This window comes from Hyperolius riggenbachi, chromosome 11, assembly GCF_040937935.1.
Source record: "Hyperolius riggenbachi isolate aHypRig1 chromosome 11, aHypRig1.pri, whole genome shotgun sequence".
Lineage (NCBI taxonomy): Eukaryota > Metazoa > Chordata > Amphibia > Anura > Hyperoliidae > Hyperolius > Hyperolius riggenbachi.
Window position 1 is genome coordinate 240682380 of NC_090656.1, and position 26401 is coordinate 240708780.

At 46.8% G+C, this 26401-nt stretch overlaps 3 protein-coding genes across 5 annotated transcripts in view; 1 reads left to right on the top strand and 2 right to left on the bottom strand.

The window, feature by feature from the left end:
• The window catches only part of LOC137537973 (exoskeleton protein RP43-like), a 75890-nt gene extending 62589 nt beyond the window's left edge, over positions 1–13301 (bottom strand). The window contains exons 1-3 of the mRNA XM_068259894.1: positions 13197–13301; positions 11458–11671; positions 3054–3166 (exon numbers count right to left, since the gene is read on the bottom strand). Of these exons, the coding sequence (XP_068115995.1) occupies positions 3054–3166; positions 11458–11671; positions 13197–13301 (432 nt within the window). The remainder of the gene's footprint in view (positions 1–3053; positions 3167–11457; positions 11672–13196) is intronic.
• LOC137538746 (low choriolytic enzyme-like) overlaps positions 1–26401 on the top strand; it is a 1161243-nt gene that overhangs the window by 420117 nt on the left and 714725 nt on the right. The gene's annotated exons all lie outside the window — the stretch shown is intronic.
• The window catches only part of LOC137537974 (astacin-like metalloendopeptidase), a 192307-nt gene continuing 188292 nt past the window's right edge, over positions 22387–26401 (bottom strand). Inside the window, exons 10-11 of the mRNA XM_068259895.1 lie at positions 26135–26247; positions 22387–22647 (exon numbers count right to left, since the gene is read on the bottom strand). Of these exons, the coding sequence (XP_068115996.1) occupies positions 22387–22647; positions 26135–26247 (374 nt within the window). The remainder of the gene's footprint in view (positions 22648–26134; positions 26248–26401) is intronic.

Sequence of the window (26401 nt, forward strand, 5' to 3'; positions counted from 1 at the left end):
TCATACAGAAACTATTGACCTTTTTCTAACTCTGGTACAGCTAATAGGCTGCCACTGATTAAAGACCAAAAACATTCAACCTACTTTTTAACTATTGAAAGGGGCACTACAGCGAAAAACTGTAAAATGTAAAATATGTGCAAACACATACAAATAAGAAGTACGTTTTTTCCAGAGTAAAATGAGCCATAAATTACTTTTTTCCTATGTTGCTGTCACTTACAGTAGGTAGTAGAAATCTGACAGAAGTGACAGGTTTTGGACTAGTCCATCTCTTCATAGGGGATTTATTTATTTTCAAAAGCACTTAGTGAGTGGCAGTTGCTCTGTCCAACTGCCAAAAAACTGTGTAGGGAGCAGGGAAGCTGGCCAGCATCATTGTTTAAATCCTTTTTAGGGAATATCTTTATAAAGAATAAAAGCCTTGCTAAGAATCCCCTATGAAGAGTTGGACTAGTCCAAAACCTGTCACTTCTGTCAGATTTCTACTACCTGCTGTAAAACATAGGAGAAAAGTAATGTATGGCTCATGTTACTCTGGAAAAAACGTACTTCTTATTTGTCTGTTTGCACACATTTCAAATTTTATAATTTTTCGCTGTAGTGCCCCTTTAAATATAAAAGAAAACCCTATGATACTTAAACATATCCTTTTTAGGAGTAGCAGGATACGTTTCCTTCTTTATCTCATCAGTATATTTTCACCTTGGGTTCACTTTAAGCCTTAAAGAGGAACTCCAGTGAAAATAATGTAGTAAAAAAAGTGCTTCATTTTTTACCATAATTATGTATAAATGATTTAGTCAGTGTTTGCTCATTGTAAAATCTTTCCTCTCCCTGTTTTACATTCTGACATTTATTACATGGTGACATTGTTACTGTGGGCAGGTTATGTAGCTGCTCCTAGCTGTTTTGACTGTTAGAGACAGCTGTAAACAGCTAATTCCTGTCTGTGAACATTGTTACATTGTCACAAACTGCCAAAAGTACCGCTGTACTCAGAGCTTCTTGTGGGAGGGGTTTCACCACAATATCAGTCATACAGCGCCCCCTGATGGTCTGTTTGTGAAATGCAATAGATTTGTTTGTCATGTAAAAGGGGGTATCAGCTACTGATTGGGATAAAGTTCAATTCTTGGTCGGAGTTTCTCTTTAAGACCTGTAATAACAGTCATCCAAAATGGACTTTTCCTGTAATCAGGATGGGTTTGTGTAATAATAACTGTATAGACAAGCTAGTGGACTCTCTGCAAAGCAGCCTGTTCTGTCTCGGGGGACAGGCAGAATATCTCCTACTGCAAAACTGCAACTCAAACGATAAGAACAGTCAACAGACTATTCTGTAAATCAGAATCCGGTAAAAAAATAACAAAATGAGGGGTTTGAGGTTTAGGATTAACAATCCATCATATTTTAATGACAGTATTCATGAACAATCTAATGTGATGCAGCACAACAAACACATTTTTAAGTCATGTTGAATTCCACATGACATAGCCTAACGCATGTTTCACAGCGTTAAATATGGCTGCTTCTTCAGAGGCAGAATTTCACGGGCTTACAAAAGGTGGATGGAAGGACGGCACTTTATAATTTGAAGCACTATTGTACACTGTGGGTCCCTGTTACAAGGGCCCGGATGTGAGTATTTTACTTGTATTTATAGAAGCAATAAAAAGTGGAATTTTTAAACGGAGTACACTTAGATCTGTTTCTGGTTATGATTTCATGCTGAGGACTGATTCTGTCGCATGAAGAGAGCTGGATCCTCCTGGTTGACAGTGAAGAGCTAGGGATCGTGGGATGACTAGTATAAATGTTTAGACCTTATGATTTGGGTCTTTCTTCAAATTGGTAAGCCTGCACTTTGAAGGGTGTCTGGGGGTGGATTTGGTATCTGAGATTCCGATCAGCGCTGAAGTTAAACGAAAATATGAGTTAAAGAAGTCTATCTGAGGACTTTAAACTTGCCAGCTTATTGGAAAGTTATTGATCCTTAGCGCGGATATATTTATGTATATGTGACAGAATTTCACAAGTTCATAGATTGTGACAAAGAGGGGTAAAAACATAAACTGTAGACTTTTTAGTATAGAGCCATATTAGGGATGCTCTCAACATTCCTATCGCCCAATTAATATAGTACCGTAACTACCTCGTAATGTAAATCGAACAGCCAATCTAGCTGCACTCAGGGTCAGTTGGTGTCAGTTGGTGTAACTTTAGTATAGATAAGTAGTAGTAATCCGTTGGCCCGGTGTTGGCGGAGTGGGCGATGGCGTAGTAATGTTGTGGCTGGATGTAATTAAAAGTATAGTTTTATAATTGATTGCTAATACTGAACCTCAGAACCCTCATTTCCACAATTTTTTACTGGATGCTGATCTGCTATTAAGCGGGGTTGGCCTTGATTCACAGACTGTAATTGTAAGAATATTATGTAAGCGTACAGAATTCTGAAAGAGACAAGAGCTAAAAACATTCATGTTTCTATAGTTCAATCAAAAAACCCACCAAAATACTATCCAACAACCTCAGAAATTCCAGTTGGAACACAAGAAGGTGGAAAAGTCGTAAAAAAACCTCTGGATGATCTCCTAACCTCACAGTGAAATCAAATAGTATCCCTGGGCTTAACTTTGGAGTGTTAACTCTCAGAAATGTATGTGCCTTCTATATTAATTTAAGGGGGTATTTTTATTTATTTATTTATTTTTTTAGGAAAACACAAAATCTCTTTTTAAATGTATCCACTATATGTCGTAGTAGAAGCAGTTTCGGTGGGAGACTATTCAACTACAAGCCACACCTCTTTCTCCAACCACAAGTGGTTCCTATGATTGTTTCGTAGTGAAACACTGTCAACAAAAAATCTATATGTGGTATAAATAAAATGATATATAAATCTAGTTGAGCTATACTTTCTCCACAGATGAGGTTTTCCGTGACCCTTATTAATGTAGTGGACCTTCTGTGCAATGGTTCCAGTCTTGGGAAACACTGTTTTGTGAATAGTTGGCTTTTAAATCTCATGCAGCAAACTGAAAGCATACCTGATTTCCAGGGGTCTGGAGAAGCCACCAACAGTTGTCTTTGCTGTTTGTCGCATAAGCATCGGCAGAAGAGAAGCTTCCAGAGGGTCCCAGGAGCTTTGTCTTGCATGGATCTGCATCAAGAGACAAATGTTAGAAATAGGCTGACTGATCCCCAGAGAGTCCATGGCACCAGAAGAGGAGAGCGAGAGAGAGTCCATAGCATCAGGAGAGGAGAGTCCATAACATCAGGAGAGGAGAGACCATAGCATCAGGAGAGGAGAGACCATAGCATCAGGAGAGGAGAGACCATAGCTTCGGGAGAGGAGAGACCATAACATCAGGAGAGGAGAGACCATAACATCAGGAGAGGAGAGACCATAACATCAGGAGAGGAGAGTCCATAGCATCAGGAGAGAAGAGACCGTAGCATCAGGAGAAGAGAGTCCATAGCATCAGGAGAGGAGAGACCATAGCATCAGGAGAGGAGAGACCATAGCATCAGGAGAGGAGAGTCCATAGCATCCGGAGAGGAGAGTCCATAGCATCAGGAGAGGAGAAACCATAGCATCAGGAGAGGAGAGTCCATAGCATCAGGAGAGGAGAGTCCATAGCATCAGGAGAGGAGAGTCCATAACATCAGGAGAGGAGAGACCATATCATCAGGAGAGGAGAGACCATAGCATCAGGAGAGGAGAGACCATAGCATCAGGAGAGGAGAGACCATAACATCAGGAGAGTAGAGACCATAGCATCAGGAGAGGAGAAACCATAGCATCAGGAGAGGAGAGTCCATAGCATCAGGAGAGGAGAGACCATATAATCAGGAGAGGAGAGACCATATAATCAGGAGAGGAGAGTCCATAGCATCAGGAGAGGAGAGACCATAGCATCAGGAGAGGAGGTAGAGACCATAGCATCAGGAGAGGAGAGTCCATAGCATCAGGAGAAGAGAACTGTTAGCTCTCCTGAAATCTCTCTCTCCCTCCAGCAGCTCAAAAACCTCACAAACATTTAAATCCCATTCACATTTGCTTACTCTCTCCCTCCTACTCTTACTTGCTGCTGGTGATATATCGCCTAACCCTGGGCCACAGCCTGCTGCCAGACAAGCATCCCCTGCTGACCCGCTTCACAGCTCTCTGTCCACAAATAACTTCAACACCCATCCTCGCTCCAACCTCATTTCCATCCATCCCAATCACAAGCACATGCTCCCCCTACCCTGCGGTCTCTGAAATGCCAGATCCGTCCGCAATAAACTTACAGAGGTCCACAAACTCTTCCTCTCCAAATCCCTCACCATCCTCGCACTCACTGAGACATGGCTCACCCCCTCTGACTCTGCCGCAGAGGCTGCCCTCTCATACGGGGGGCTTCACCTCAGTCACACCCCCAGACCAGACAACAGGACCGGGGGAGGGGTGGGTCTGCTCCTCTCCCCATCCTGCACATTCCGTGTCCTCACTCCACCTTCCTCCCTACAATTCACATCATTTGAGGCCCACACTATCCGCCTCTACAATCCCCTCCCAGCCATTGTTGCAGTCTTATACCGCCCTCCGGGCTCCACACGACAATTTCTCGACAACCTTGCCTCCTGGCTCCCACACATCCTCTCCTCTGACCTCCCCACCATCATCCTCGGGGATTTCAATATACCCATCAATGAACCCAAGAACTCTGTTGCGACCCGGCTACTCACCATAGCCAACTCACATTGCCTAGTACAACACACCAACGCCCCCACTCACACTGCACGTCACACTCTCGACCTTATATTCACTAAATCCACCACCATTGCAGACCTCGACATCGCACCATTTCCACCCTCAGGCCATAACCTTCTCGCCTTCAACCTCCTCACGGAAGGCACCTCCAAACTACCCGCCCACCCACCTGGTTGATGGCAGCGAGACCTACGCAAGCTCAACCCTGGCGTCCTTGCTGACTCCCTCCATGGCCTATCCTCCACTCTCCCCACCCTAACCTGTCCTAATCTTGCTGCAGCTCAGTATCACCAAATTCTCTCATCAGCCCTAGAGAAAGCTGCTCCACCAATATTCCGCCGCAACCGACCCCCTAACCCCCAGCCCTGGCGCACTACCCATACTCGCAACCTCCAGAGGGAAACACGCGCCACTGAACGAAAATGGCGGAAAACTCGACTAAACCAGGATTTCCTACAGTACAAGACTAACCTGCAGCAGTTCCACACTACCCTTGCTCATGCGAAGCAGGAATACTTTACCAAGCTCATCGGAGCACAAGCTTCCAATCCCCGGCGTCTTTTTAGCACCTTCAACTCCCTGCTTAAACCCACCCCCCCACCTTCTGTTTCCTCCCTCTCTGCCACAGATTTAGCCACCCACTTCACCAACAAAATAGTCTCCATCCGTCAGGAAATATCCAATCTTCAATCTTCACCTCCCACCTGCTCACAACCTACTCCTTCTCCACCCTATCCTCCCCTCACCTCCATCACTCCTACTACCACTGAGGAGGTCAACCACCTACTGCAGACTTCCCATACCACTACCTCCCCCCTTGACCCTATCCCTTCTGATCTACTTCAGCCTCACTTCACGGATCTGGCCCTAGTCCTCACTACCATGTTTAACCTCTCCCTATCCACAGGCACCTTCCCCTCAGACTTCAAGCAGGCCACTGTACTGCCTCTGCTCAAGAAACCCTCCCTCGACCCCTCGCTACCCTCCAACTACCGCCCGATCTCCCTCCTCCCCTTTGCCTCAAAACTCCTTGAGCGTCTGGTTCACAAACGCCTGACCCAGTACCTCAATGCCAACTCACTACTAGACCCACTGCAATCTGGATTTCGGCCTGCCCACTCAACCGAAACGGCTCTCACCAAAGTGGTCAATGACCTTGCCTTAGCTAAAGCTGAAGGTAAATACACCATTCTCCTCCTCCTTGACCTTTCAGCAGCTTTTGATACAGTAGATTATCCCCTACTCCTCCAGTCCCTCCAATCCATGGGCATTCACGATCTCGCCCTGACCTGGCTTTCATCCTACCTCTCCAACCGCTCCTACACAACCTCCTTCAATGAGTCCTCGTCCACCCCCAACCACCTCTCAGTGGGAGTCCCCCAAGGCTCGGTCCTTGGCCCCCTACTGTTCTCCCTATACACATCCTCCATTGGCAAGGTTATCTCCTCCATGGGTTTTAACTATCATCTGTATGCAGATGACACCCAAATCTATCTCCACACCCCTGACATATCCACCACTACTCCTGCCTATCTGCCATCTCCTCCTGGATGTCCGCTAGGTTCCTAAAACTAAATCTAGACAAAACGGAATTTATGATCTTCCCACCCCGGTCATCCCTGGACCTCCCAGATGTGCAGGTCACTGTTAACCACACTACTATTCACCCTACCTCTCAAGCCCGCTGTCTGGGTGTCACCCTGGACTCCGCACTCTCCTTCGCTCCCCACATCCAAAACCTCACAAAGTCCTGCAACTTCCACCTTCGTAACATCTGTAAGATTCGCCCTTTCCTGACCCCTGCCACCACCAAACTCCTCATCCATTCCCTCATAATTTCCCGCCTCGACTACTGCAATGCCCTTCTGTCTGGACTCCCTAAGACCCGAATAGCCCCACTGCAGTCCATCATGAATGCGGCTGCCAGAATTATCCACTCCTCCCATCGCTCCACCAGGGCGGCTCCCCTCCGTGAATCCCTCCACTGGCTTCCTATCCAGTCCAGAATCAGATTCAAGATATTGTGTCTGACCTACAAATCCATCCACAAAACCTGTCCAACCTACATTTCTGATCTTACTCAGAGATACACACCAAGCCGTTCACTCCGCTCCTCCAATGAACTTCGCCTGACCGTCCCCCGCATCACCCAGTCCCATGCACGCCTCCAAGACTTCTCAAGAGCCGCTCCGACACTATGGAACTCCCTACCTCCACCCATTAGGGCAGCCCCCTCCTTCAACACCTTCAAGAAGGCCCTCAAAACTCACCTTTTCACTCTTGCCTACCACCCCTCACAATTGCTCTAAACCCACAGCCGAACTCTGGTCCCCTACCTCTTGTGTCCCTACCTCTCCCTCTAGATTGTAAGCCTTTGGGCAGGGTCCTCACTCCTTTTGTGTCCTACCTGATCATGCACCTCTATTACTGTGCACCCATGCTATGCATTTGAGTGAACCTAACTTGCCTAACTCCATGCTCCCATCCAGTGACTGACTAAGCATTACCTTGTACTCATACTGTGCTGTGTGATCTGGTTTTCTTGTATTCCTGTATTGTCATATTGCTGTATGTCACCCCTAAATATTGTCTGTAACCTTAACTAATGTCCAGCGCTGCGTAATATGTTGGTGCTTTATAAATACAACAAATAAATAAATAATAAATAAGAGAGAGAGAGAGTTCATAGCATCACGAGAGGAGAGACCATAGCATCAGGAGAGGAGAGACCATAGCATCAGAAGAGGAGAGACCATAACATCAGGAGAGGAGAGACCATAGCATCAGGAGAGGAGAGACCATAGCATCAGGAGAGGAGAGACCATAGCATCAGGAGAGGAGAGACCATAACATCAGGAGAGACCATAGCATCAGGAGAGGAGAGACCATAGCATCAGGAGAGGAGATACCATAGCATCAGGAGAGGAGAGACCATAGCATCAGGAGAGGAGAGTCCATAGTATCAGGAGAGGAGAGACCATAGCATCAGGAGAGGAGAGTCCATAGCATCAGGAGAGGAGAGACCATAGCATCAGGAGAGGAGACCACAGCATCAGGAGAGGAGAGTCCATAGCATCAGGAGAGGAGAGACCATAGCATCAGGAAAGAGGAGAGTCCATAGCATCAGGAGAGGAGAGTCCATAGCATCAGGAGAGGAGAGAGGAGAGACCATAGCATCAGGAGAGGAGAGACCATAGCATCAGGAGAGGAGAGACCATAGTATCAGGAGAGGAGAGTCCATAGCATCAGGAGAGGAGATACCATAGCATCAGGAGAGGAGAGACCATAGCATCAGGAGAGGAGAGTCCATAGCATCCGGAGAGGAGAGTCCATAGCATCAGGAGAGGAGAGACCATAGCATCAGGAGAGAAGAGTCCATAGCATCAGGAGAGGAGAGTCCATAGCATCAGGAGAGGAGAGTCCATAGCATCACGTGAGGAGAGACCATAGCATCAGGAGAGGAGAGACCATAGCATCAGGAGAGGAGAGACCATAACATCAGGAGAGACCATAGCATCAGGAGAGGAGAAACCATAGCATCAGGAGAGGAGAGTCCATAGCATCAGGAAAGGAGAGTGCATAGCATCAGGAGAGGAGAGTCTATAGCATCAGGAGAGGAGAGTGCATAGCATCAGGAGAGGAGCGTCCATAGTATCAGGAGAGGAGAGTCCATAACATCAGGAGAGAAGAGACCATAGCATCAGGAGAGGAGAGACCATAGCATCAGGAGAGGAGAGTCCATAGCATCAGGAGAGGAGAGTCCATAGCATCAGGAGAGGAGAGTGCATAGCATCAGGAGAGGAGCGTCCATAGTATCAGGAGAGGAGAGTCCATAACATCAGGAGAGGAGAGACCATAGCATCAGGAGAGGAGAGACCATAGCATCAGGAGAGGAGAGACCATAGCATCAGGAGAGGAGAGTCCATAGCATCAGGAGAGGAGAGTCCATATAATCAGGAGAGGAGAGTCCATAGCATCAGGAGAGGAGAGACCATAGCATCAGGAGAGGAGGGAGAGACCATAACATCAGGAGAGGAGAGTCCATAGCATCAGGAGAAGAGAGAGAGAGAGAGTTCATAGCATCACGAGAGGAGAGACCATAGCATCAGGAGAGGAGAGGCCATAGCATCAGGAGAGGAGAGGCCATAACATCATGAGAGGAGAGACCATAGTATCATGAGAGAAGAGTCCATAGCATCAGGAGAGGAGAGACCATAGCGTCAGGAGAGGAGAGACCATAGTATCAGGAGAGGAGAGTCCATAGCATCAAGAGAGAGGAGAGTCCATAGTATCAGGAGAGGAGAGTCCATAGCATCAGGAGAGGATAGACCACAGTATCAGGAGAGGAGAGTCCATAGCATCAAGAGATAGGAGAGTCCATAGTATCAGGAGAGGAGAGTTCATAGCCTCAGGAGAGGTGAGACCATAGCATCAGGAGAGGAGAGTCCATAGCATCAGGAGAGGAGAGACCATAGCATCAGGAGAGGAGAGACCATAGCATCAGGGGAGGAGAGTCCATAGCATCAGGAGAGGAGAGACCATAGTATCAGGAGAGGAGAGAGAGACCATAGTATCAGGAGAGGAGAGACCATAGCATCAGGAGAGGAGAGTCCATAGCATCAGGGGAGGAGAGTCCATAGCACCAGGAGAGGAGAGACCATAGTATCAGGAGAGGAGAGACCATAGCATCAGGAGAGGAGAGACCATAGCATCAGGAGAGGAGAGACCATAGCATCAGGAGAGGAGAGTCCATAGCATCAGGAGAGGAGAGACCATAGCATCAGGAGAGGAGAGCCCATAGCATCAGGAGAGGAGAGACCATAGCATCAGGAGAGGAGAGTCCATAGCATCAGGAGAGGAGAGACCATAGCATCAGGAGAGGAGAGACCATAGCATCAGGGGAGGAGAGACCATAGCATCAGGAGAGGAGAGACCATAGTATCAGGAGAGGAGAGAGAGACCATAGCATCAGGAGAGGAGAGCCATAGCATCAGGAGAGGAGAGACCATAGCATCAGGAGAGGAGAGTCCATAGCATCAGGAAACATCATCCACATTCTCGGAGTGAAACTGTGCATCTGTATTCCCCATAGGATTGTTTGTACTCATCTCTTCCATAATCTCCAACTAAACACAAACTAGCACAAGGCATATTCTGATGGCAATCTTCCTGATTAAAGTAAATAATACGTTTTACCTATCAAGCTGGAGTATTTAAATTGAAAAAAATGCTTTGTGTAACTCTGCCAGCTGCAGCTGTGCCCCCATCCATACAGACCCCTGGCAATGCTAATTAGAAGAATGGAGGTCTTACAATTCTTCACAGTTAATTATAAACTAAAATCTCACTTCCTCGTGTAGGCATATGGGTTTTGCTCTAATGATGAGAATCTGGGAAACATAGTTTGGAACCTATTGCTTCCACTACTTAACAAAACCACCCCTGACTGACCCAACCAGCATCTAGCTGCATATTTCGAACCCTCACAACCTCAGTTCATGAGACTCGCATTATGATTAAGGCCAGAGGGAAGGGAGGATCAATTGGCCTATCTTTGTATGTTTATGGCTTGTTGGGGCAAGGGGTACAATCACTGGCTGAGCAGAAGTAGTTTTTCACCCTCTATTTCCCAGACTGACTGTCCCCTTGGGCTGTACTTTCTCATTTTTGGCTAGGCCCCGTTCAAACTTGCGTTTTGTCAAGTAAACGGACCGGATCCTAATCGGATCCTGATCGGATCCTGACCTGATCCTGATCAGAACCGTACGGTTCCGATCCAGATCCGGTCCGTTTGTATCAGGCATGCATCAGGCTGCCATCCGGATCCGTGGGCAAAAAAATAGCGAAATTTAAAAAAAAATGTTGAGGTCAGCAGAAGGTGCACCTGGTGCACCTGTAGAATCAGGTTCCTCCGCTGTAGGCCTCACCTCCACCTCCGACATTCTGCCAAACAGCTCCAGCACGTCTGTCACTGCTGCTCCACTCCAGACATGCTTGGCCCATGTGTCCCCATCCGAAATGGCCGCTTGGATACGCATAGGAAGTGGGGTAGAACTTCAGGTTTTTGTAGGCAGTGTGTTCTGTGCCTTCCGTTCCCCATTGGTTTCTGTGTTCCGAATGGTGCTGTCAGGCTCAGGTCCGGCTCCGGTCCGGGTGCGTCAGCCGGAGATCCGGACGCAAAAAATAGTGCATGTTGGAAAAGAGTCCGGAGTCCGGATCCGATCCTCTCCGTACTGTACGGAACGGACACGTGTGAACGTCCACATAGCCTTTACATTGCTATGCGGAACGTACGTTCCGTTTGTACAGTATGCGGTCCGGATCAGATCAGGAAAATCCGGATAGCGAACGCTAATGTGAACTGGGCCTTAAGTCAGCCACATGGCAAACTTGACTATAAATATCATTTGCATCTTGTTAAGCAAGGCTGGTCCCTGATCTGCTATAAATTATTATTCAGCAACCATGTGCCCTCATCCCTATTCAGAAAGAACACCACATTGATAAACAGACTCCAGAGAAGGGCATTAAAAAGTATTCTAGTCAGTGGATCCACATCACATTTAGGAAACTCACATTTTAGATTTAGAAGGAGGCGAAGATGGCTGCTTCCATAGCCCCTCTAATGCAATAGCTAACGTAAACAAATGAGGATAATTTCTGATGACTGGACATCTAGCTAGTTGGATACTCACCAGAGCTGTAAGATCCACTGAAGCTGCTCTGACCAGGTGCAGCAGTGATGTATTCCAGCAGCAGGAATGAGGATGATGAGAGTAGCACAGGAAGGGGCTGGTCAGCATAGACTGTGGCCAGCAGGGCGGCGTTCTTGTTTACTCCATCATAAATGTTAATCTTATCGCTACAGTATTTGGTCAGACAGACAAACTGGCTGAATTTCAGGAGAATCTGTAATAATGGAAACAATAGCCAGATCAAGAAGTAAAGACACAAGGAGAGGGTGGGATAAATACATTCATTGTATTTTATTAAAAACAAAATATTACAAACAAATAGTTCATATTTTTACTAGAGCTCCACCTGTTTTAATAAAGCTTTAAAGGGGAACTTCAGCCTAAACAAACATACTGTCATTAAGTTGCATTAGTTATGTTAATTAAAATAGATAGGTAATATAATCTCTTACCCACCCTGTTTTAAAAGAACAGGCAAATGTTTGTGATTCATGGGGACTGCCATCTTTTTCATGGGGGCAGCCACTTTTTTGGTTAAAAGGAGGTGACAGGGAGCATGAGATACAGTTCCAACTGTCCTGTGTCCTGATCACCCATCCCAGCTGCACACGCTAGGCTTCAAGTCTCAAATTCAAAATCAAAAACATTGAAAAAAAATTGCACCAAAACAGCAGAACGAGAACCACAACACCAGAAATCCCATCATGCTTTGCACAGCATCAGGGGAAAAATGCCCGGGCAGTTTTCTTCTGTGCAACTAAAAATAAGGCTTGGGTAAGAAAAACAAAGTTCTGATGCTGTGAAACTGTTAAAGAAACACCAGGCCTTAGAGACTTATATTAACAGTCATTTGAAATGGACTTTGCTTGAAATCAGCAGCGGTGCTCATCCAATATTCGGGTATCCAGATAATCCGAACTTTTTCCACTATCCGAACTTTGAATAGCAATTCGTATATTTTTTAAAATCCGAATAGCACTATCCGAGCAAACTCGGATTTCCCATCTGAAATCCGAAATCCGGGCGGATACTTGGATAGTTAGTTCAGATATCTGAGCAGAAGCCAAAATCACCTTCAATGGCAAAAATCCCTTTCGAAGGCAGTGAGAGAGAGAGAGAGAGAGAGAGAGAGAGAGAGAGAGAGAGAGAGAGAGAGAGAGAGACCTCCGAAAGGGGTTTTTGCCATTTGAAGAGACTTTTGGAAGCATGTTCAGGTCACTTCCGGTTTTCTATCCGGATATCCAGGATATTGGGTTCAGATATCCGAGTTTACTCGGATACCAAAAAGTTCGGATTTGGATATTCGATTCGGATATCTGGGTATCCAGATCTGGATCAATTCGGATTTTGAAAAGGGGTATCCGAGCACCCCTGGTAATCAGTGTTTTTAAACGTATCAACTACCGTATATGTTATAGAAGCAGTTTCAATGGAAGACTATTCAACATTATCACAGCCAACAAAGCAAAACCCTCTCCCAACAGCCAAACCTCTCCTCCTCCAACCACAAGGGGTTCCTATGAGTGTATCATAGCGAAAAACTGTCTACAAAAAATCTGAATGAAATGATGTATACATTTAGTTGAGCTAGACTTTCTTCACAGATGAGGTCCTCCACGCCCCTTAATAAATCAGTGGACCTTCTGTGCAAGATTTTAGCCTCAGGAAACCCTTTTTTTGTGAATAGTTGGCCATCACACCTAATGCAGATTATAAAATGCAGCGAACTGAAAGCGTACCTGATTTCCAGGGGTCTGGAGAAGCCGCAGGCAGTTGTCTTTGCTGTTTGCTGTGATAACATCGGCAGAAGAGAAGCTTCCAGTGGATCCCAGGAGATTTATCATGCATGCATCTGCATCAAGAGACAGATGTTAGCAATGTGCTGACTGTTCAGATCCTCCATGTAGCTGCCCCGGCATAAGCTCCCTTTTATCACTTCCGGTGCTGAGGACGATGGCAACAAAAGCTGTGGCCTCCAACCATCCGTATTAACCTCCCCGATCTTCTACTACAGCATCCCAACTGTGTCGGAGGCGGCAGATTAACCCACAATGGATCGCCATGTTACCCAATCCTCGTGATCATGAGTTACTCGTGATCACTAGTCGGTATTCGTGATTAAAAACCCGCCGACTTTAACAGTGAATAGCAATATGTTAAGAAGAACAGTGGGAATAAGAAGGAATTTTTTTTTCCAAAAGACCTTGTAGTTTTTGAGAAAAACAATTTTACATTTTCAAAGGAAAAAAGTAGTCATTTAAATGCGGTAAATGACAGTTAACTACCACATTTAAATGTATAATTTTTATCTTTGAAACTTTAAAATCGATTTTCTCAAAAACTATAAGGTCTTTTTGAATTTTTCCCCCCTCTTATTCCCACTGTTCTTAACACCTCTGGCAAATTTGGTGTTTCTAGCATGTAAGGGGAGTTTGCTATTAACCGTTAAAGTCAGCGGGTTTTTAATTACGAATACCGACTCGTGATTACATGCAGTTATTCAACTCAAAACCGCACTCGAGTTGGATATCCATTCCTACTCGTGATTACGAGTCAATTCGTAAGTGGACGGAGTCGAATTCCTGATCACTCGAATTCGTGATTGGGGGTGTCGGAGATCCACTGGCAGCAACGCACGTGAGTCAAAGATGGTGGCGGCTGGGTTAGACCAACGAGGCCCCTGATACAGATGCAGAGAGCAGCGCATGCAGGAGAGTCGAACTGGATTACCATCAGCTAGCCAAGGAAGTGGTGACTCTTTTGTGCCCTGAACTGTCGGCCGTGATCACGGAGGCTCTCGGGCGGCAGATGCATAAATTACAGGATGACGCAGTGACGCAGCAGGCCGGGACGGATAGACTGGAAGTGGGGGTGAGTGCTATCGCTGACAGGAGTGAGCAGGCCACAGTTTAGCACAAACAGCATGCAACAAGCAAGTCATATCATTTGATCGAATTGATGACCGGGAAAAACCGGCCACGCCGGAATAACTTGTGAGTTAACGAAGTCAGTAAAGCCACCTGATCTAGCTGAAATGTGTTCTACTGGCATTCCTAAGGCTTTGGGCCTAAATTCTGCATTGAGAGTTTAACGGGCGCATCACAGTGGGCAATGCTGCTCTGACAGAAAGTCTCCCATTCCTGTGATTGTGGTGTAGCTAGGGAATTTGACACAACCGGTGCTGATTATTTACAGACCGACCCCCCCCCCCCCCCCTCAAACAACCAAACAGTCCATTTTTTTATGGGAGGGTTGACGGGTTGGGGTGCCGAGCGTGTCTCTGCAAATTTTGAGAGATTTGCTTTAATCGCGCATGCACAGTACTTTCACGCCGGCCGCCGTGATGACGCGAGACGGCCAGCGTGTGACGTCAGCCGCGTCATACGAGGAAGGAGCAGCCCGACACTCGGCCGAGTGTCGCCCGGGCTGCGGTCGGTCAGCCATTCCGGAGCGGGGAGTAGGAGAGGAGCCAGGACGCCGGCGTGGGACCTCCCGACCAGCACTGGGCTGGAAAAAGCCCCGGATGAGTACAACTTTTATTTTTTAGATGAGCTCGGAGTCCCTTTAAGTGATTTTTATTTTATTGGTGCCTCTGGAAAGCTTCTACATATTGAGTCAGGATTTGGCTGCATGGGATGATTGAATGTCTGTGTTGTGGGGTATTTTAGGACTCTACTATGTTATGGGATAGTGGATATGTCATTTTACTATGAAAGTCATGGAACAGGAAGACTATGTGCGAGCTTCATACTAAAATCATTGTGCTGTGATAGTAATAGGCTACAACTCATTGCTCACATTTTCTCATTTCTGTTTTCCTGCGTGTTATTAATGGGTGGGGATTGTGGAGGCACGTGGGGGGAGGGGGTGGCTACACCCCCTGGGCTGAAGAATGCTTTGGGGATGGTTTATCTTATTGATTTTATACTGTTTTTAGGCCTACTTCTATTGCTGGATAGTACCCTCCTAAAAAAAGGAGATCAATAGGAGAGGGCCGAAACGCTACGGAGAAAAACTGGAATGCACTCTGCTTCTGGAAAGCGTGTTCGTGCTCTGGTAGATTGTATAGTTCCTTACTCAAGAACTTTGTATTTCAGTTTTGTGTTTTATGTTATTTTGGCTCTGCCCCCCCCCCCCCCCCTTCGGCCACTTTCAAGAGCCTTTGGTCTTTCCCCCAGACCTCCTTGCCTGTGGCCTTGAACCCCCATGCCTGGCATAATGTGATGCGGATGATGCTGTGCTGCTGGGACACCCATCGTTTGAACTTTAATATGTTAACATATGTGTGGTGTTCATGGAATGACTTTGGTCCTTTTAGGCTACCATGAAGATTGTCAAGGGGAATGTGAAAGGTTTAAAGACACCCCAAAAGCGTACAAAGATCTTGTGCCGTTTAGATAACCTCCCTTTCATCTAGCATCCTCGCCTGCGTACGCATCCGCCTACGCCATACCACTGTATACTTTTGTCTTTTTTTTGTCTTCTTTTACCTTTTTATTTATTTATTTATTTGTACTGTTTTCTTCTTTTCTCTCTGTGTGTTACTGCCATCTGGTAATTGGTAAATATACCTGATTCTGATTCTGGAGGCTGCTATCTTAACATCCTTCTACCAGTATGCCAGTTCCCTAGCTGTATTGCGGATCCTATTTATCTGATGTCTCAGAGTCCTTCCCCTGGAACAAGGAAAGTCAAAACTGGGGATAAGCTTATACAAAGATAGGTCAACTGGTCCACCCCCCTACCCCCCCCCCCCCAATAAATAAATAAATAGCCCTAGATTATAATGCTTGTGAACCGACTGAAAGGTCAACAAAAATGTTGTGAACTCACCAGCATTGATTTTTCATTGCTGGTGAGTTCACAACATTTTTGTTAACCTTTCGGTTGGTTTAGGAAACTTTTTTTAATCAGTTTTTTTTTTGGGGGGGGGGGGGGGGGGGCAGGTTGGGGTGAGGGGAACCAATTGACCTATCTTCGTATATTTATGGCTTTTAGGGACAAGGGGGACCATCAATGACCGGAGCAGAGGGAGCTTCCCACATTTTTTCACGCAGTGTTTTCTCACCTGACTGCCCCTCCCCCCCAGGCCATACCTCCTTGTTCTCGCCTGAACTGCCCACATGGGGAATTTGACAGCCAAGGTCTGAAGGAACGTACCAAGTGAGATTGTGGTGCCCTTACTAACTATAATTTGAATTTAGAAATCTATTATGCTCATCCCTGTTCAGAACATGAGATCGGTATACAGGCTCCGGGGAAGGGATTCAGAAAGTATTCTGTGCAGTGGCTCCACATCACAGTCAGGGAACTGGCCTTTATTTATTAGGAGGCCAAGATGGCTGCTTCCATAGCCCCGCTAATACAAGGGATAATGTAAACAATGGAGGATAATGTCTGATGACTGGACATCTAGCTGGTTGGATACTCACCAGAGCTGTAAGATCCACTGAAGCTGCTCTGACCAGGTGCAGCAGTGATGTATTCCAGCAGCAGGAATGAGGATGATGACACTAGCACAGGAAGGGGCTGGTTAGCATAGACTGTGGCCAGCAGGGCGGCGTTCTTGTTCACTCCATCGTAGATGTTAATCTCATCGCTGCAGTTGTTGATTTGACAAATAAACTGACTGAATTTCAGGACAATCTGTAATAATAGAAACAATAATTTGATGAAGAATTAAATACATAAAGGGGGGATGGGAGGTGGGATAAATACAGAAGCACAGGAAATATGAGAAATAAACAGTATTACTAGAGCTCCATCTATTTTGCTTACGTGTTCAGGCCGTACAGACTTATGATAACAGTCATTTGAAATGGACTTTTTCTATAATCAGGATGGTTTTGTCTAATAATAACTGTGTAGACTTGCTAGATGACTCTCTGCAGATCAGCCTGTTCTGTCCTACAGAGAGGGAGGGGGACAGGCAGAATATCTCCTACTGCAACTCAAACTCAGGGCTGGTGCACACCGGAGCAGTTCTGGAGCGTTTTGTAAAACGCTTGCAGGGGGAAAACCGCTTGGCTAATGAAAATGAATGGGCTGGTGCACATCAGAGCGGCTCGTTTTTTCCACAAATGCAAACTCGGGGGCTGCAGCATTTTGTGGATTTCTGAGGCATTTCTGCCTCAATGTAAAGTATAGGAAAGTGGAAAACCGCTGTAAAAAACACCAGATCAGAGCGGTTTGCCAGGCGTTTTTGTTACAGAAGCTGTTCAGTAACAGCTTCACTATAACGATATGTGTAATCTGCTACACAAAACCGCTCCAAAAAACGCTAGGCATGTTTAGAAAACCTCTCTAATCATGCCTAGAATCGCTCTGAAATCTGCTTCAAAAACCAGCGTTTTGCAGATCTGCTGGAGGCAGGGGCGTAGGAATAGGCCCTGCAGCCCCTGCGCCCGCGGGGGGCCCGCCCCCCCCCTGGGGCCCGCTTGGGGCCGTTTTGTGGGTGCTGGAGGGGTGGCAGCATGAGGGGAAAGCCTTGCCCACAGTCGGCGGGGAGAGGGGTAGTTCCCCCCTCTCCCTCACCTCGGGGCTCTCCCCTCTGTGCTCCCCTCCAGCTCGTAAGTGTCTGTGGGGCTGTGGTGGGCAGCGAGCAGCGGGCAGATACATACCTGCTTCCGTGCGTTCCATCGGAGACTTCTCCCTCTAGCGGCTGACGTCACTTCCGGAAGTGACGTCAGCCGCTAGAGGGAGAAGTCTCCAATGGAACGCACGGAAGCAGGTATGTATCTGCCCGCCACTCGCTGCCCACCACAGCCCCACAGACACTTACGAGCTGGAGGGGAGCACAGAGGGGAGAGCCCCGAGGTGAGGGAGAGGGGGGAACTACCCCTCTCCCCGCCGACTGTGGGCAAGGCTTTCCCCTCATGCTGCCACCCCTCCAGCACCCACAAAACTCCGAGCGGGCCCCAGGGGGGGGGGGGGGGGGGCATATTACGATTTTCTGGTGTCTGCTGCCCACATTACGATTTTCTGGTGTCTGCTGCCCTCATTACGATTTTCAGGTGTCTGCTGCCCACATTACGATTTTCAGGTGTCTGCTGCCCTCATTACGATTTTCAGGTGTCTGCTGCCCTCATTACGATTTTCAGGTGTCTGCTGCCCACATTACGATTTTCAGGTGTCTGCTGCCCACATTGCGATTTTCAGGTGTCTGCTGCCCACATTGCGATTTTCAGGTGTCTGCTGCCCACATTGCGATTTTCTGGTGTCTGCTGCCCACATTACGATTTTCTGGTGTATGCTGCCCACATTAGGATTTTCTGGTGACTGCTGCCCACATTGCGATTTTCTGGTGACTGCTGCGGCTGCCCACATTGCGATTTTCTGGTGACTGCTGCCCACATTGCGATTTTCTGGTGACTGCTGCCCACATTAGGATTTTCTGGTGTCTGCTGCCCACATTACGACATTCTGGTGACTGACTGCTGCCCACATTAGGATTTTCTGGTGACTGCTGCCCACATTACGATATTCTGGTGACTGCTGCCCACATTAGGATTTTCTGGTGACTGATGCCCACATTGCAATTTTCTGGTGACTGCTGCCCACATGGCGATTTTCTGGTGACTGCTGCCCACATTGCGATTTTCTGGCCCACATTACGATTTTCTGGTGAACACTGCCCACGTTACGATTGTCTGGTGAATGCTGTCCACGTTACGATTTTCTGGTGAACGCTGCCCACATTACGATTTTCTGGCCCACATTACGATTTTCTGGTGAACACTGCCCAAGTTACGATTGTCTGGTGAATGCTGTCCATGTTACAATTTTCTGGTGAACTCTGCCCACATTACGATTTTCTGTCCCACATTACGATATTCTGGTGAACGCTGCCCACATTACGATTGTCTGGTAAATGCTGCCCACGTTACAATTTTCTGGTGACTGCTGCTCACGTTACTATTTTCTGGTGACTGGTGCCCACATTACGATTTTCTGGTGAACTCTGCCCACATTATGATTTTCTAAAGGCCCACATTACGATTTTCTGGTGAACTCTGCCCACATTACGATTTTCTGGCCCACATTACGATTGTCTGGTAAAATGCTGCCCACTTTACAATTAATTTACAGTGAAACGCTGCCCCATTACGATTATTTGGCACCTATGGGGGGGGGCCCCATCCAAATATTCGCAGGGGGGCCCAGTGATTTCTAGTTACGCCCCTGGCTGGAGGTGTTTGGTGTGCACTGGGCCTATAACAGTCAACAGAATACTATCTAAGTCTACAGAATTCTGAAATGGACAAGAGCTAAAAACACTCAATTTAACCCCAAAAAAACAAAAAACAAATACTAACACTTCTGAAGCTCCAGCTGGAACGCAGGAAGGTGAGAAAGTCTTGAAAAACGTGAGTGATCTCCTAACCCAGTGATCTGCAAACTTGGCTCTCCAGTTGTTAAGGCACTACAAGTCCCACAATGCATTTGCCTTTATGAATCATAACTGTGGCTGTCAGACTCCTGCAATGCATTGTGGGACTTGTAGTTCCTTAACAGCTGGAGAGCCAAGTTTAACCTCCTTAGCGGTAACCCCGTGTGTGACACGGGGTAAGCCGTCAGAGGGTGCCGCTCAGGCCCTGCTGGGCCTATTTAAATAATTTTTTTTTTTTGCTGGACGCAGCTAGCACTTTGCTAGCTGCGCCAGCACCCCGATCGCTGCTGCCGCGCGCCCGATCGCCGCTATCCAATGCGGCGCGTGCCCCCCCCCAGACCCCGTGCGCTGCCTGGCCAATCAGTGCCAGGCAGCGCCAAGGGGTGGATCGGGTCTCCCAATGACGTCCCGACGTCGCTGACGTCGGTGACGTCATCCCGCCCCGACGCCATGGCGACGGGGGAAGCCCTCCAGGAAATCCCGTTCTCTGAATGGGATTTCCTGATCGGAGATCGCCGAAGGCGATCGAAGCGGGCGGGGGGATGCCGCTGAGCAGCGGCTATCATGTAGCGAGCCCTGGGCTCGCTACATGATTTAAAAAAAAAAAATAAAAAAAAACTGCTGCGCTGCCCCCTGGCGGTATTTTTCATACCGCCAAGGGGGTTAAAGATCACTGCAAACCTCACAGCAAAATCATATGGAATCCTTGGTTCAACTTTGAAGTGTTGACTATCAGAAATGTAGGAACCTTTTATATTTAGGTTTAAAAATAATAATAATAATAATAATAATAATAATAAGTGAATGGGCTGGTAATAATAATAATAATAATATTTTCTTAAAAACTTTACCACTGTATGTTGTAGGAACAGTTCCAGTGGAAGACATTATTGCAGCCAACAAAGCAAAAAAACTCTCCCAACAGCCAAACCTCTCCTCTTCCAACCACAAGGGGTCCCTATGAGTGTTTCATAGGGAAGACCTCTCTACCAAAGTCTGTATGGGCTATGATGAGTACATTTATGTATAAATCTAGTTGAGCTAGACTTTCTCCGCAGACGAGGTCCTCTGTGCCTAGTGTTGAGCCAACGTTTTTGTAATTTCGTGTTTCTTTAATTACGGACACGAATTTTGCCGCTACTACGACACAAATTCGTAATTTCGTAATTGCCATACAAACCGTAATTCAGAATTCCATAAGCAAAATTTCAGTTTCGTAATTTCCCGTTTCAGTGAAATGGACGTAATTTTGTTTCTACTAGTAGTTATGCACATTTAGGTAATGACTAAACTCAGGAAAGTCACTCATTGATTGCAATTACTGATAATGCAAAGGTCCCTGCACGTGCTGTCACTTTTAATGCATACGGAGGTTCTACATGCAGCCACTTCTAAGACAGGTGCTCTTTGTCAAGGTGCTCTGTGCTCCCGTTCCAGTGTCAGGAAACACTGTTTTCTGTGAACTGTTGGCCATTGAACCTCACACTGATTATAAAATGCAGCAAGCTGAAAGCGTACCTGATATCCCGGGGTCTGGAGAAGCCACTGGCAGTTGTCTTTGCTGTTTGTTACTGTAGCATCAGTAGAAGAGACGTTTCCAGATGGTCCCAGCAGCTGTGTTCTGCACAGATCTGCATCAAGAAAGAGATGTTAGGAATGGGCTGACTGATCCCCAGAGAGTCCATAGCATCAGGAGAGGAGAGTCCATAGCATCAGGAGAGGAGAGTGCATAGCATCAGGCGAGGAGAGACCATAGCATCAGGAGAGGAGAGACCATAGCATCAGGAGAGGAGAGACCATAGCATCAGGAGAGGAGAGACCATAGCATCAGGAGAGGAGAGACCATAGCATCAGGAGAGGAGAGACCATAGCATCAGGAGAGGAGAGACCATAGCATCAGGCGAGGAGAGACCATAGCATCAGGCGAGGAGAGTCCATAGCATCAGGAGAGGAGAGTCCATAGCATCAGGAGAGGAGAGTCCATAGCATCAGGAGAGGAGAGCCCATAGCATCAGGCGAGGAGAGCCCATAGCATCAGGAGAGGAGAGCCCATAGCATCAGGAGAGGAGAGCCCATAGCATCAGGAGAGGAGAGCCCATAGCATCAGGAGAGGAGAGCCCATAGCATCAGGAGAGGAGAGCCCATAGCATCAGGAGAGGAGAGCCCATAGCATCAGGAGAGGATAGCCCATAGCATCAGGCGAGGAGAGACCATAGCATCAGGAGAGGAGAGTCCATAGCATCAGGAGAGGAGAGTCCATAGCATCAGGAGAGGAGAGTCCATAGCATCAGGCGAGGAGAGTCCATAGCATCAGGAGAGGAGAGTCCATAGCATCAGGAGAGGAGAGCCCATAGCATCAGGAGAGGAGAGACCATAGCATCAGGAGAGGATAGCCCATAGCATCAGGCGAGGAGAGACCATAGCATCAGGCGAGGAGAGACCATAGCATCAGGCGAGGAGAGTCCATAGCATCAGGAGAGGAGAGTCCATAGCATCAGGAGAGGAGAGTCCATAGCATCAGGAGAGGAGAGTCCATAGCATCAGGAGAGGAGAGTCCATAGCATCAGGAGAGGAGTTTGATACTCACCAGAGCTGTAAGATCCACTGAAGCTGCTCTGACCGGGTGCAGCAGTGATGTATTCCAGCAGCAGGAATGAGGATGATGAGACCAGCACAGGAAGGGGCTGGTTAGCATAGACTGTGGCCAGCAGGGCGGCGCTCTTGTTTGCTCCATCGTAGATGTTAATCTTATCCACGCAGCTGTTTATCTTACAAACAAACTGACTGAAGCTCAGGAGCATCTAAGAGTTGAAACAATAATCAGATCAAGAAGTAAAGACACAAAGAAGGGAGAGGAGAGATAAATACATTCATTTTTTTTTAGAAACGCAGAAAATATTACATATGAATGATTCATGTTTTTACTAGAGGTCCTCCTGTTTTGCTTAAGCATTAAGGCCATACAGAGTTGTAATAGCAGTCATCCAAAATGCAGGGCCGGTTCAAGTAACAATTGGGCCCTAGGGCAAAATTAGCCTGGGGGCCCCCAACAGACACCCCCGACCAAAAAGCATCATTAGAGGCCCTTTGTTGCAGCCAAATTTCCCTCCTGGGCCCCTGAGCTGGCTGCTGACCCTCCCCCAATCACCTCCCAACTTAACAGACTCTGCAGAATCCCTTAAGATGGGGAGGGACGCCTTGGGGGCCCCTACAGGCTCTGGAGCCCTGGGGCAGTCGCCCATTTTTTCGTATGGTAGCTACGGCCCTGACAAAATGGACTTGCCCTGTAGTTTTAGGTAAAATAGGGCCCTGAGCAAAAATGAATTTGAGGTTCCTTGCATTTCTATACCGTACTGACAATAAACTTGTGAACTCTAAAGGTCCCTGACCTGTGGTGCCCCTAAGTAACTTTGGGCCCTAGGCAATTGCCCAGTTTGACCCTATGGAAGCACCGGTCCTACTTGAATTAAGCATCCGGCTCATAATGTCGGCTCATTGCACTTCTCTGGCACTTGATTTGGCCTGAGGAAGTGGCGTCAGACTCACAAAATCGTGTTACCATTGCTAATAATATTCAAGTGTTATATGGATTTGACTTCATTTGAGGTAAGCAAACTAAACTTTTTTCATTTTATTGTTTTTTAACACAGTTTCATTACATTCCGGGCGCCTCTTCCCTCCCTCTCGTATTAACATGTTCTTTAAAGAGAACCCGAGGTGGGTTTGAAGAATATTATCTGCATACAGAGGCTGGATCTGCCTATACAGCCCAGCCTCTGTTGCTATCCCAAACCCCACTAAGGTCCCCCTGCACTCTGCAATCCCTCATAAATCACAGCCACGCTGCTGACAAACAGCTTGTCAGAGCTGGCTGTGTTTATCTCTATAGTGTCAGTCTGCTGCTCTCCCCGCCTCCTGCAGAACTCCAGTCCCCGCCTGCATCCCTTCCCTCCCTGCTGATTGGAGGGAAGGGACGGGGGCAGGGACCGGAGCTATGCAGGAGGCGGGGGAGCAGCTGAGACTGACACTACAGATGTAAACACAGCCTCACAGCACGGCTGGGATTTATGAGGGATTGCAGAGTGCAGGGGGACCTTAGTGGGGTTTGGGATAGCAACAGAGGCTGGCTGTATAGGCAGATCCAGCCTCTGTATGCAGATAACATTCTTTAAACACACCTCGGGTTCTCTTTAACTCAATCATTGTGTGCTAAAGAAACCAGGCGGTGCCTGGGTGACTGGGTAATATTTGTCTAATGATTACTGTACAGACATGCTAGTGCCCTCTCTGCAGCCTGTTCTGCCCCAGAAAATAGAGGGAGACATGGCAGAAGGAGTCCTACAATTCCATGTAAACTATAATTACGTTCAACAGAATACTATCTAAAGAGGAACTGCCAGGAAAATTGTACAATTTAAAACACATACAAATGAGAAGTAAGTTTCTTCCTGAGTAAAATGAGCCATAAATTACTTTCCTGTGTTGCTGTCACTTACAGAAAGTAGTAAAAATCTGACATTACCGACAGGTTTTCGGTTAGTCCATCTCTTCATGGGGGATTCTCAGCATGGCCTTTATTCTTTATAAAGACACTCAGTGAAAAAGATTTATACAAAGATGCTGACCAGCCCAGTGGTGTAGCTAAGGAGCTGTGGGCCCTGATGCAAGTTTTACATTGGGGCCCCCAATGGGCACACCAAAACCTGCCATTGGCAACTACAGTGTCAGAGGTGCAAGAAGGGGGTGGGGAACAGTTTGTTAAGGATTACCACTATTCAAAGTATCTATAGAAGTGATTATTATGAGCACAGGACCAATAGAGAGCTAATACTGTAGTTGAGGGAGGGCCCTTCAGGGCCCCTCTGGCCCAAGGGCCCCGATGCAGTCGCTACCTCTGCAACACCCCTGGACCAGCCTCCCTGCTCACCATACACTTTTTGGCAGTTGGACGGAGCAACTGTCATTCACTAAGTGCATTTTGAAAATAAGGAAATCCCTGTGAACGCCCCATGAGGAGATGGGCTAGTCCAAAACCTGTCGATTCTGTCAGATTTCCACCACGTACTGTAAGTGACAGCAACATCGGAGAAAGGTAATTTATGGCTCATTTTACTCTGGAAGAAATGTACTTCTTAATTGTATATGTTTACATATAATTTACATTTTAAGATTTTTGCGACAAAGGTCCTTAAGTCACAATTCTAAAAGGGACAAAAGATAAAAAATGGTATGTTCATGGAATTCAACCAAAAGAACCCTCCAAATCCAACACCCTCAACTATTTCAGATAGAGGACAGGAAGGGTAAAAGCTCTTCAAAAACCTTGATTGATTTCCTAGGCTAAAGGCAAAATCACATAGAATCCTTGGATTCAACTCTGAATTGTTGACTGTCACAAACATTGGCACCAGTGGTGTTGCTAAGGAGCTATGGGCCCCGGTGCACGTTTTACACTTGGGCCCCCCAAGCACTCTATACATAACAATTAATATGGCCAACTAAAACCCGCCAAGGACAACCACAGTGTCAGAGGTGCAACAAAGGGATGGCGAACCATTTTTTAACAAATACTATCATTCAAAGTATCTATAGAAGTGATTATTATAAGCACAGGACCAATAGAGAGCTAATACTGTAGTTGAGGGAGGGTCCTATGGGGCCCCTTTGGCCCAAGGACCCCAATGCAGTTGCAACCTCTGCAAGCCCTATTGCTACGCCACTCATAAGCACCATATGTATATATATATTTATTTTTTTATTTTTTTAAAGAAAACACAAAATCTCCTTTTAAACTTATACACTATGGGCTTGATTCACAAAGCGGTGCTAACCTACTTAGCACGTCTAAAGTCTTTAGATGTGCTAACCAGGGTGCTAAGTAGGTTAGCACCGGATTTCTCAATTGATTAACCTACTTAGCACCCTGGTTAGCACGTCTAAAGACTTTAGACGTGCTAAGTAGGTTAGCACAGCTTTGTGAATCAAGCCCTATATGTCTTAAAGGCGGGGGGGGCAAACTATTCAGCATTTACAGCCTCCAACCACAATGGGTTCATATGAGCGTTTCATACTGGAAAAACTGTCTACAAAACGTCTGTATGGGCTATAAAAAATGACTATGTAAAAATCTAGTTGAGTTAGACTCTCCACAGACAAAGTCCTCTGTGCCCCCTTTTAAATTAGTGGACCTTCTGTGCTTCCGTTCCAGTATTGGGAAACCCTCTTTTTGTGACTAGTTGGCCATTGAACCTCATACAGATGACAAAATGCAGCAAGCTGAATGCCTACCTGATTTCCAGGGGTCTGGAGAAGCCACTGGCAGTTGTCTGCACTGTCTGTTGCTGTAGCATCAGCAGAAGAGAAGCTTCCAGATGGTCCCAGCAGCTGTGTTCTGCACAGATCTGCATCAAGAAAATAATGTTAGGAATGGGCTGGCTGATCCCTAGAGAGTCCATAGCATCAGGAGAGGAGAGACCATACCATCAGGAGAGGAGAGTCCATAGCATCAGGAGAGGTGAGACCATAGTATCAGGAGAGGAGAGTCCTTAGCATCAG